The 12,121-nt window shown below is 37.7% G+C and overlaps 1 protein-coding gene across 1 annotated transcript; it reads right to left on the reverse strand.

Annotated features, from left to right (window-relative positions):
* Positions 1-3,082: 3,082 nt before the first annotated feature.
* On the reverse strand, positions 3,083-9,944 carry LOC145987170 (uncharacterized). Its single transcript, XM_083121680.1, has 4 exons — positions 9,865-9,944; positions 8,677-8,711; positions 7,337-7,502; positions 3,083-4,301 (listed from the first exon to the last, which is right to left on the reverse strand). Exons 1-4 carry the CDS (start codon positions 9,886-9,888, stop codon positions 3,564-3,566), a joined length of 963 nt encoding a protein of 320 aa, XP_082977806.1. The 5' UTR covers positions 9,889-9,944; the 3' UTR covers positions 3,083-3,563.
* Positions 9,945-12,121: the final 2,177 nt, after the last annotated feature.

Here is a 12,121-nt window from a genome sequence, read left to right on the forward strand (position 1 = left end):
AAGAGTGACTGAACAATTTTAGATACAAGAAAAAAAAATTGGATAATTCTATAAAAATTACACTGACCTTAGATCCAAACATACTTCACACATAAAAAAAAATCACTATACTAAGGAAATTTATGACAATACTGAGTAGTGCCAACTTCTATTTGTAGGTTAGCTTCGCCTTTGAAATATCATATGGTGAAATTTTTGTGGAGTAAGTTGGCAACACTGCGAGCCCCTCCCACTGTGGGCACCCTCCAAAAGTAGTAGTGGGGGCATTGAACCAAGGCCGCGACATACATCGTGAAAAGGGGGCGTAGCCGTTTACGCTGAGGGCCCGTAGGCGTTTACGTTGAGGGCCCCCACCACCTTACAAAAAAGGTCCCAAAATAAGATTGAGCAAAAAATAGGGCTAGAACATCGTCAAATGCTATAAAATTCTTAAAAAAAATCATCAAAATCATCAAAATATGTCACAACTGAGGTTAAATACTAGGTCCACCTACAAGGGTTGCGTAGAAACAATCATTTTACACTTTGTAGGTTATTTTAACCCGTAAAAGGCAGTAAAAAAAGTGAATAGGTTAAGTTATATCACGTAAGATCATGGCATACCTACAAAGAAGAGGCTCCAAAAATGAGATTGAGCAAAAAATAGGGCTAGAACATCGTCGAACGCAATAAAATCCATAAAAAAATCATCAAAATATGTCACAACTGAGGCTAAATACTAGGCATACCTACAAGGAGGGTCGGTGAAACAATAGGTTTCCACTACTTTTTATATTTTACATATCTGTCATTTTCAAATATCTACATGGTATACAAAATAAAAACTTTGTATTCGTTCTACTAATAAATACTAATTGTTCCAGAACTACTTTCTAATAGTCTGGAGTGGAGTATTTTTGTTTATATACATCATCCTGTTGTGTACCTTGTTACATTTGTACTTGGTACAGAGTTTGAAGAAGACCTTGCTAGAAGGTTGTTTAGTTTATGTTATATTTTATAATTAAATAAATTTCTGCCTTGGTCAGCATATTGAGTTTTTCATAAATTGGGAGTATTTGAATTTTAGATCCTTAGGAAAATATTTGGACCTGAAAGGGATGAGGAAACAGGTGAGTGGAGAAGGTTACATAATGTAGAACTACATAATTTGTATTCATGTCTAGATATTATTAGAATGATTAAATCAAGAAGACTTAGGTGGGCAGGCCATGTAGCATGAATGGGAGAGGAAAGAAGAGTTTACAGGATTCTTGTTGGAAAACCTGGTGGAAAGAGACCTATAGGAAGGCCAAGACGAAGATGGAGGGATAACGTTGAGATGGACCTAAAGGAAATCGGTAGGGATGGAAAAGAGTATATAGATCTTGCTCAGAATAGGGACAGATGGAAGGCCTGTGTTGCTGCAGCCATGAACCTTCGGGTTTAAGAAGGCTAGAGAGTTAGTTAGTTAAAATTGAAACTACCATCTCAACTTTCGAAGTGGTATGAACTAATAAAACTCCACTTTTGAAAAAGTAAGTTGTTGCTGATTGGACTGATTTGTTTTATGTGAAGTCATTTTTCTGCTAGTCGTGGCTAATGACGACAATGAGGTTCAATTGTGATTAGATGAATGCGACGAAGGGGGGAAAACAAATGCACGCAGAGATTGAAAATCCCCCCCACAAATTATTATTTTGACTGTGATTCCAGGCGGCAGAGACTCGTTCGCCTGCAAGATTAAAGTTTGCAGGCTATACTGCGCAGGGTAGATGTTGACATTTGAGCCCTTTCGAAAAGGTTACGCCATACAACCCAAGTCGTCCGTGAAAAAGGGATGAATTACCGGGTATAGTGATAAATTTCGATGAATTACTTGTGTCCAAATTCACATTCTACAAAATGTAAATTATTTGTTACATTTGTTACCTCAGTGCATGTGTTAATCATACGTGTATCACATCTCCCGCATGAGTAACGAAGACTTACTTCAGAAAACGAATAACAACTTAGCTAACAGATTTTTCAATGTTACTTGATTATTACTTTTGGGCGATATTTTGTCAAAATTGCCTTTCATAAGCCTGGGGATGCTTTATGCAGAATGAACAAAGAATTTGTTTTTCCGTGTGTGTGTGTTTACATTCCCAACAAGACATTAATTTTTATCCAACTTTCCAGTGGCGATGATTAGGAGGAGTGAGGAAGGAGCTACCTCCCGCCACATTTTGCCACTTGTTCCACCCGCACTATGGCCTCTTAATACAAAGACTTTTCTACCAAAAAAGTAAACTGTCCTTGCCCCCAAGTTTTGGCACCCGATAGCCGTTACTGCAAACGTTCAGATACATTTGTCAGTTGTATAGAGCGACCACCAATAAACCTTGGGCGAAAAGTCCCCGTGCAGCTTTCCCTTCTTCCGTTCAGCTCGGGTCATAAAGAAGCATGCTCCACTTTCCCCTTCCCCTCCTCGCGGGAATACGGTGCACAGGAGTTGCGGGTCTGCGCAGGTTTCTTTGCTTATGGTTCCACAAGTGGAACAAGATGCGAGAATAGATTAGAAAATGAAGAGGAAAGACACCAACACACACAGACATACATGGGATGTGTGTGTGCATGGCAGTTAAGAGAAACATTTGAAGAATGGATCGAGAGAAAGTGGTAACAAGCTGAGAAAGAAAGATATAAGATGGCATTAGGGAGAAAAGATGAAAAGGAAAAGGAAATTGTAATAATAAATTTAAGTAGGTTAGGCTAGCTAGTACGGTTTGGTGCTCTTATGACTCTCACTGTCACGTGATAGATGGAAGGACTGGGATAACAAAATTTGGCTAAGTGTGTGTAAAAAGTCAGATTTACTGAAATCTTCTGTCTGTTATTTTCTCGTGTGAAGATCCTGAAATAAAACTTCCGGAACAATGAAGCGGACGATGCTGTTGATTAGAATATATGAAGTATCATACACAAACTTTAAGTTCAGACACATAAGCATAACAGGTACTTTTTAAATAAAAAATTATTCAAAACTTGTTTTATTTACTTTATTCTATTTGTTTAAGTGATGGTAAAACAATACAATAAAACTTTCTCTTCATTCTATAATTCGGTGTTCGTTTTTAAAACAATCTCGCTAATATTATCAACATACGGAATCTTATAAACGCTTTATAAAATTTGATATCCAAACAAAGCGAACTATATTTTTATCTATATCTATTAGAACCATGAAAGTATAGTACATTTAAGTTATGAAGTCGAATAATAAGTAGATAATAAAGCCTTTATCAGAGTGATTCTAAGCTCCAATCAGGATTACATGATTCTAATTCGACGCTATGAAACCCCTGCAATTTGATTTGATTTACAATAAAATGGTGAACTAGATCTGGTTGAGAAGTAAGGTGATCAATTAGATGTCGATTCAAAGGATTTTTCTAATTCTATGTACAAAGAGGTCAATTTCGTTCCTGCTAAACTTGCCAGATAGGTACGAGGCTATATTGCAGACTATGATTCTGATTATGAAGTGATCTTTGATCTAATAATGGGTGCTTGACATATTTTCTTATCAGTATTTTTTTTTAATCTTCTCCGCCGGAGGAGGGGGTGGTGCTGGATGTGGAGGTGGAGGTGGAAGTGGAGGTGGAGGTGGAGGTGGAAGTGGGGGTGGAGGTGGGATTGGGGGTGGTGCTGGAGGTGGAGGTGGAGGTGGGATTGGGGGTGGAGGTGGAGATGGAGGTGGGATTGGGGGTGGTGCCATCAGCACATCCATTACCAGCAGTGTATACTTGACCATCCGGGCAGTGATACAGATTTGGGCAAAGAGTGTAACCACTCTGAACGCATATGTAGTAGATGTTGGCGTTTTCATTTAATGGGGCGTTATCCGTTATACTTGTACAGTATGGAACCGGATAATTCGTACACTTGGCTTGTCTGCCGCAGAGTAGGGTAGCTGGATTGAACACACCTCCGTTCTCACATCTGTCTGTCACCTTGCTACCGTTACTGCTGCAAAAGTGATGAACGTGGCAGTCGTTCAAATCGGGGAAATGTCCCGAACCTTTACACGCGAATTCGCAATAAGTGCATACACTACTACAAGTGTAACCATTGTCGTTGCAGTGCGTTGACCCACTGCAAGTCTGGATTGGAATTTCAGCGAGGCCACTGCCTGTCTGTACGCAGTCTACCACGGTGCTGCAGTCCTTGCATATGTAGCCAGGCTCCACGCAGGTTCTCGCTCTTAGGGAAATGTCTCTTTTCTTCTGATTTCTCTTATGTTCAATCCACTCCTCTTCGCTCCAACACGACTTTACCTAGTGGCAAAATAAGAATATGCATAATTATAGATATTGCAAACATATTAATAAAGCTGCAAATTACAGTTAAAGTGGTGTGTTGAGAGTAGAATTTTGCCACTCTGCTATTTTATTCCTTTGCATTAAACCTTAGGCTTTAATTTTAAAAATCTCAATGCTCGATAAATCATCATAAGTTATAGACTTTGTAACCACAATTTAACAAATTTCAGTGAATTGATTGGTCCAAAAATAAACATTGAAGTTTATGCCAGGGACAGGTCTTGTTATATGAATGGACTAGCAGCATAAAAGGGTAAATGCTGCTAGTAGTCGTTCAGAGTAATACATGTTTGGTTCGTGCAGACACTTTTTTGTACATCTTATAGAGAGTGATCGTCGCTCTCCAATATTTGGAAAGCTAGTAATAACTCCCCTGGTGGATATCCCAGAATAATCTATATAATATATATAGTATATATAATATAATAATATCTATCACGAAAACGTGAAGACGTAAGTACCCTATTCTTGTGATGAAAATCAGTTATGAGGTGTGTCAATCAATAAATCCGGGTTCGATACCCGGTGGAGGCACAAGTGGTTCGGATCCCACTTTGAACTGTAGGTCCAGTCCCGATTAGCTTTACTGTGCATAAAGTGGACTTAAAACACCAAATCAATCAATCAAGTCAATCAATAAATGAATAATGAGTAGATCCACATGAAATGAGCACATGTTATGTTTTTGTAGAAGCTTCTCGTGTGAGCGGCTTCTCAGTTTGGTCAACGAAACCGGAGGGAGCAGACTCAAGTCCCCCAAATTATGTTTGGACCTCCTTATAATGACCATAATGTAATGTATAACTCTCAACATTATTTCATGTTGCAACAAAATATTAATTGTGCGATGAAAATTTCATCAAATAATTGAATATTCTGTATTAGAACATTTTAGGCCCTTATTTTTCGTCAAAATTATAAATCGAATTATTTATTTTATTTAAAATTACACAGGAACTTTGCATACAAAGACGAGGTAAATCACACAGAATTCTCTTCTGAAATGGGTATATCAACAATGTGGAATCTATCACCAAGTTGAGTCTTTACAGTGTCCACCTTTCTGTGCGTTTAACCTACTTCAGTATTTCTTCTTTCGAACACACAGTGAATTAAGAATTAAGAAAAACGCATAGTAGAACTTTAACTAGAGGATATATAATCCTCTTCTTGTTTTGACCCTCCTTCTAATATTAAACCTCTTTGCCCAGTAAGATATCTGGCTCTAGTCTCACCAATGTAATTGACAGTACAGCTTTTTCCCCCTGCTTTTGAACTTATGAAGTAGAAGACAGGAGAGCCTATGAAAATGTTTCACAAAAGGAAATACTGTTCTTGGCCTGCAAATTGCTTTTGAGGTTTTCAGGGCTTTGGGAAATCTTAACCGGAGTCTGCAAAGTAAGCAGCAAAGCAACGCAGATGCATTTTCAGCTATTGAAGCTGTACAGTTATTGTTTCAAGATAAAGAAAAAGATAATTTTGAGCACATCTTTCATGAAGCTGAGAGATGTTGAAGCGATATCATCTCCTCGAAAAAAAAGAACTATGAAAGAGATCTACAGGTAATGCTGACTGTTTCTTTCAAAAAGAGTGTTTCTTTTATTGTGCCACGTAGTTCAGTTCTATTATACAATTACAACCGAATTTTAATTGAGGGTAATATTTTTGCACTTGTGCCAAAATGGTAATACACACACAAACAATATATATATATATATATATATATATATATATATATATATATATATATATATATATATATATATATATATATATGAGAAGGAAGGGTAAAGTGGCCACTCTAAGGTTTGATGAATTCTTATCATACCTTTTTAATCAGCACAGTTATAGAAACATAGACCAATAGTAAGTATAATAACTTTACTTCCAATTTCTATTTTATTTTTTAATTCTTGTTATTTAGAAATGTACACGTTACATTTCTTTTAAAAAAAGTGGCCACTTTGTCCGCCTAGGTTGGGTAAAGTGGCCAGTAAATGAACAAATCACATTGATTCAGAGTGTGTATTTAATCAACACAAGCTGAAGTAATACACATTAAGAATAAGTATTATGCTTTTTAAGTGTTATCTTAAGTATGAAATCTTTACAAGATAAAGTAAATAGTAATTCGTAATCAATAGTCTATCAATAAAGGATTAGGTGTAGGCCTATTTGCAAAATTCGCACTGAAACTAATCATCTTCTTCGTCACAACCGGTGCACTCTTCATATGCCCACTTCTTACATTTTAAACATCTAATCTATCCTTCATTGCCTTTCGAGTCTGTCTGTTTCGTGGCCAATTTGCCCGGAATGACGCCATTACAAAAACTGTGGTTTGATCTTACACTTGTAATAGAAAAACTAAAACCCATTGATTTAATAACTTCGATGTTCCAACCATTCCTGATCATACACCGAAAATTAAATATATTGTACCAGTATCTTTGTGTACCCTACATGACTTAGCGTTTTCAAACACATCATTTAAAAGGTTATTTCACGCTGATCAAACAGCACAAGAGCATATAATTATAACACTTACTATTATTTAGCTATAATCAACAATTTGTACCACTTAGCTAAAATCAGACTTGCGAAAAAACAATAAAATGAGTTCACATCTAGAAAAGTGAAGCCTCCCGCTTCAAAGTCACGGACAACACTGACAGCATCCGTGGCGACTGTTTTGCCCGGCTCCCGCGTAGCGGAAGCGCAATACAGCGAAGCAAACTCACATGGCCACTTTGCCCGCACTGGCCACTTTACCCTTCCTCCCCTATATATATATATATATGGTGTGTGTGACAGTGTGTATGTATAATATCTTGCATATGTCGAATATAAAAGAATATAACACAGTTTGTTTTACGCTTTCTGTATGATAAGTTATCTTATTTTTACCTTTTATTGCGTACAAGCCTAATAAAACTATTTCTGAAATAACTGAGGTAATAATATCGGAAAATTATCACAAAAAGACTCACGTATTCCTTTCCCAAACACCGTTTCTCGGATTCCAGGAACCCTTCGGCTTCTCCACAGGGAAGAATCACCTTCTTCATTTCACCTTGAGCATCTGTACAGAGAATAAATTTCCCACAGTCTGTTGGGTGAGCAAACAATCCAGGGCTCTTACATGTGAACTCGTCACTATAAAGAATCCATTATACACATTGCAATTTATATTTTTTTAAGTAAGTCAAGCACAATTATATATTAAAGTTATAAATTACACTAAAAACTAATGCACAGAAGAAATATAATTAATCGATAAGAATAGAAAGTTCCACTACACAAATTTATTCTTTTGGGAAGACACTAACGAAAAACATGTGAAGTAATTGGAGAGAGATTGAAGTTATAGTACCAGTGGCGGCGATTACGGCAGCGGGGGGCATTTGCTCCCCACTTTTTGCCACCTTTGTTCCCACAGTATGGTGATTCTTATCTACCAAGGAAAAGTAAACTGTCCTTGCCCCCCAAATTTGGAACCCTATCACCGCTACTGTATAGTATATGTCATGAAAGTAAGTTTGTTGTGTCAGGTAGCTATGGGAATAAGTAACCAATATTTCCTCCTACTTCCCATGTGATTATATGATTACTGTTAAGGTATTACATCCAGAATTAACGAACAATTAAGTGAATTTATCAAATTTAATTGGAATATGGTAAAAAAAGATATCTTAGGGTTAGCTGTTGCTTGATATGCAGCGGCATGTTGTGGTAAATATAATTTAGTTCCACTACCGAAGATTTGGCGTTCTATAGTTCCGTGTATTCACATCAAATGACTTAATTTTCATTCCACTGCCATGTATTGAACGATCGGGTAGGTACAATGTAAGTGCACGAAGTAAAACCTGCTAGCCGCGAGAAAGAATGGAGGGAGGAGGAAAATGAACGTCATGCAGTCATTTTGGAGTCCAGCACTCAAGAAATAAATGAATAAGGATTAAGGAATGTTTCTAAAGATTAATAGTGATGAAAGATGATATTTGCAATTGGAAGGCGTGATAGTTCCATTGCGAAGTTGATGGGAAGGACGTTAACGAAAAATGGTGGTGCCCTGTACTTTTTTTTGGTGCCCAGGCGGTTGCATTTCTCACCCGGCCCTTCCATCGCCCTGAGAAGGAAGGGTCAGCCCTTTGAGGGTGTTTGTCGTCTACTTTCTTGGTTCCCGGGTCGATATCCGGGTACTCGGTGCTTTGCCGAGTTAGGGTACCGACAAACTTGGCTGGCGAGACGAGTACTAAACATTAACTTTGTAACACTGTGATAAAGTCACATCTCTATAAACTAGAAACTGTGCATATATTCTTACCTCGCTCTTGCTGTGGTTAGGCACAAGAATGCCGCCTGCAATGAAACAATAAAGAAATATCAGCACAAATAGTTACTATTCATTCGCAGATAAGAGTATGATCATCTTGCTAGACCACATTATTGAACAACATTAAAAATTCCACGGACAAAACACTAAAAGGACCCAATTTCGCAACTTGAAAATTTACAAAACTTCACCTGACGCAATGGATTAGCAAGTGGTGCCTGATAACGTGGCATGTGATTAGCAGTGAGCCAATGGATCTTGATTTATATATATCTTTTCCTAACTTTAGAGTAGGAGTATATCATTTTTCGGTTGTTGTATTTATGTGCTGTTCTTTTGTAATCTCAGAATATATTCCCCAAAATTTTCTTTTAAACTGTGGTTTACTAAGTTCACTAACGTAAACATATGTATTACTTCTTCAGCCTCCTCGGTGGCCTAGCAGTTGAGTGGTCGCTTTCAATCTCGATACCGAAGCTTTCAGCTTCGAGTCTAGACCTGGGTATGCTCTCTTGCCTCACGTTCCATTCCAGTATGCCCCTGGCCTACTGTATTTCACGGCTGCTGCTACATATTGTTGGAATTCGCTCTTTTACTGCATACAGCAACTTTAAAAGGCAATGACAAAAGTTGCCTACATCTGAATGCCAGGGACAGAGTGTCAGCATGCGTGACTAAATTCGAAATGCTTGCATCGGGATATTGAATAAATGAAACAAAATTCATTAGCAGTTTGGATTAGTAACAAATATTTTTCGAATTTTGTGCGACTACTGTCTGTAGAATTTTTGTATAAATAACTTTGGAATATTTAGGAATAGTACGAACATATAATTGAGCACTTCTATATCTAACATTGCAGTATTTTAGTGTAAGGTTCTGTGTTTTGTAAGGTAAGTGGTGAAACAATCACATTCTGAACTTCGGCCAAGAATAAAAACATTTTTGATAATAGTGTTCTATATCTTATTTTCGAAACAAAGGAAACGTAATCAAATTGAATTCGTAGGATACATTTTTTGAAAAATTTCAGTTGTTTTTGACCATCTCTGTTTTTGGTCGTCTATTAATTTTAATAATTACAGAAAACACACTATCATACACATGAAGTATATATGTTAGAACGATAACTATTAACAATATTATACCGATATTTTGAATATATTAACATGGACTTACTATTGCAAATGCAGAGATGTTCATATTGATTAGAACCAAAACAAGGTGGATACTTAATGCACTCTTGTCCAATTTATCATCTCTTACCAACAATTGTTCTTTTATACATGGTACATACTGTACGCATTTCTCTCACATCAATCGCACAAGGTTATCTTATCTGACAGATTGGCAATTGTTAGCTCTCTTATCATATGGGTCACTATATTTTTGAAGATATTTTCAAAGAATTGCTGTCCATGCTCTTCACAGGAAGGCGAGGATGAAGAAATACTTGAATTTATCTGACTGTGTGGTAGTTTTTTGTTCTTATCTAACAAATCTGATACGTAGAAGTGAAAGTAACTTTGTTAAACCTGTTCAAAATCGAAGTTCTGTATTGTATTGGTCAATATTAAATTGAAAGTAACATATACTTTTACTGTGTCTCTACCCGTCTATGGACCAACGGCACGCATAACGGTAGAGAAGGGGCGAAACTAAGTGAGTAGTGTAAGCAGCCCGGTTCAACGCCCTCTTTTTGGGCACAGTGGGCTCGCAGTGTTGCCAACCCACAAAAATTTCACCATATGATATTTCACAACTGCAACTAGTGAGTTGGCAACACTGATACGACTATACTGTGTTCTCCATATGATATTTCACAGGCGACCTGCAACTAGTGAGTTGGCAACACTGATACGACTATACTGTGTTGACGGGTATGCAGTTTTATGTTTTTTTTCTCTTTGACCCCTGGCGACCACGATCATGTTAAGCAAACTTGAGTCCCGGGCAGAGCACTTCTATTCTGTTCCATGTTAATTAAATTTTTTTTTTTTATTCCAGTACAATTTTTCAAACTCATCATAAGTATGAAGGACGATGTATTTTTTCATGTTCTCGATGTTTAAACATCTCTTCCAATCTCTTGTGTTAAGCTAATTATATATTTTTTTAGAAAATCCCTGGCCCCCTCCAAAGAAAAAAAATATTATCCCGCCAGGGGTGCGTGGTGCCCAACACAGTTCTATTGGCCATGGCTATCCAAGCCATGCCTCTGTAGAGTTTCATGGGTTCTTTTTTTTAAAAAAAAAACCACGACTCCCAACAGAGGACCTCCGTTTGTGTGTGTTTTGCATGCAATGTGTGTAGCTAACGACTCTAGTGTGATGGATGTTTTTTTGTTACAGGTAATGGTAATATGGAAAAAATAGAACCTATCTTAATGAAAAATTGGTATTGGTAGTTGTATGTGTGATTTCGACACCTGTAAAAATAAGAGAAAATTACAATTAAAAAAAATCATAAACATGATATTGGTACAATTTTTTTTGAAGGTGTCAAAAATGCTACTTGTATTTTAGTGCAAATTTACAATTTTCTTGATTGATATGAACAAAATCTTGTCACTAGTATTTTTTTATGAATGGTGCAAGATGTTACTTGTATTATTTTTTTGTGTGGATGGTGCAAGATAAAGAAAATTTTGTTACTTTTTTTTGTTTAGAACTGTTCCGTCATCCTTTCGTTCTTCACATCTTGTACGAAGGACTTCTAGGCGACCAGGATGACGCTGCACACAGTGTCCTCGGGCAATGGACTGTGGAACTCGCAGACGATCTTGATGTTGGTGCGATCGTTGATCACCACCTGCTTCCTCTTCGACGAGTTGATCACGAACATGGGTCTGTGTGCTTTGAATTCGCTGGGTGTGTAGTATATGTCCTCGTTTCCCTCGGTCACGCGCTTGTAAGCGGAGTAAGCTTCGTACAATTTGAGAGAATCGTCGTCGAGGTTGTAATTCTCGCGCGGGAACACTTCGTTCCTGCCGTTCTTCAGATAAACATTTTTGATCTTGCAGTCATCGAACTTGCTGGAATCTTTTTCCTGATCGTTATCGCGTCCGGTCTGAAAGAGTACTACGACGAAATCTGGCAAGTCGAACTGTATGTTGTTGAATTGCGTCGTGACGTCGAATTCGTAATGGTTGCCGGAAGCTGCTTTCTGCACGCACTGGTAAGTGTAAAATTGAATGTGTACTTGTGGATTTTTCAAAATGTCCCCCTTGTACTTGAGAGCGTAGTTGGTTTCGTATTCCACCACCGGAATTCTCAGCTCCATGCTGCGGATTATGCATTTTGCTGCTTCGGGCAGAGTGTTTGGTAATGTCGTGATCCCGTCCGGACCCAAGTTGCTGTATCGCATCAAAACGTTGTTGTCGTTCGAGGCTCTGCGAAAGGTGATTCTCAGTCCCCCCTTCCACATGATCTCCTTA

The sequence above is a fragment of the Lepisma saccharinum genome, chromosome 4 (assembly GCF_977018435.1).
Source record: "Lepisma saccharinum chromosome 4, izLepSacc3.1, whole genome shotgun sequence".
Lineage (NCBI taxonomy): Eukaryota > Metazoa > Arthropoda > Insecta > Zygentoma > Lepismatidae > Lepisma > Lepisma saccharinum.

Excerpts from the sequence above, each read along its gene's own strand:
- LOC145987170 (XM_083121680.1), bottom strand. The coding sequence starts at position 9,888 with ATGAACATCTCTGCATTTGCAATA. Across the intron at positions 8,712-9,864 it reads ACATCTCTGCATTTGCAATA|GCGGCATTCTTGTGCCTAAC; the intron begins GTAAGTCCATGT and ends GTTTCATTGCAG. Across the intron at positions 7,503-8,676 it reads CTAACCACAGCAAGAGCGAG|TGACGAGTTCACATGTAAGA; the intron begins GTAAGAATATAT and ends GATTCTTTATAG.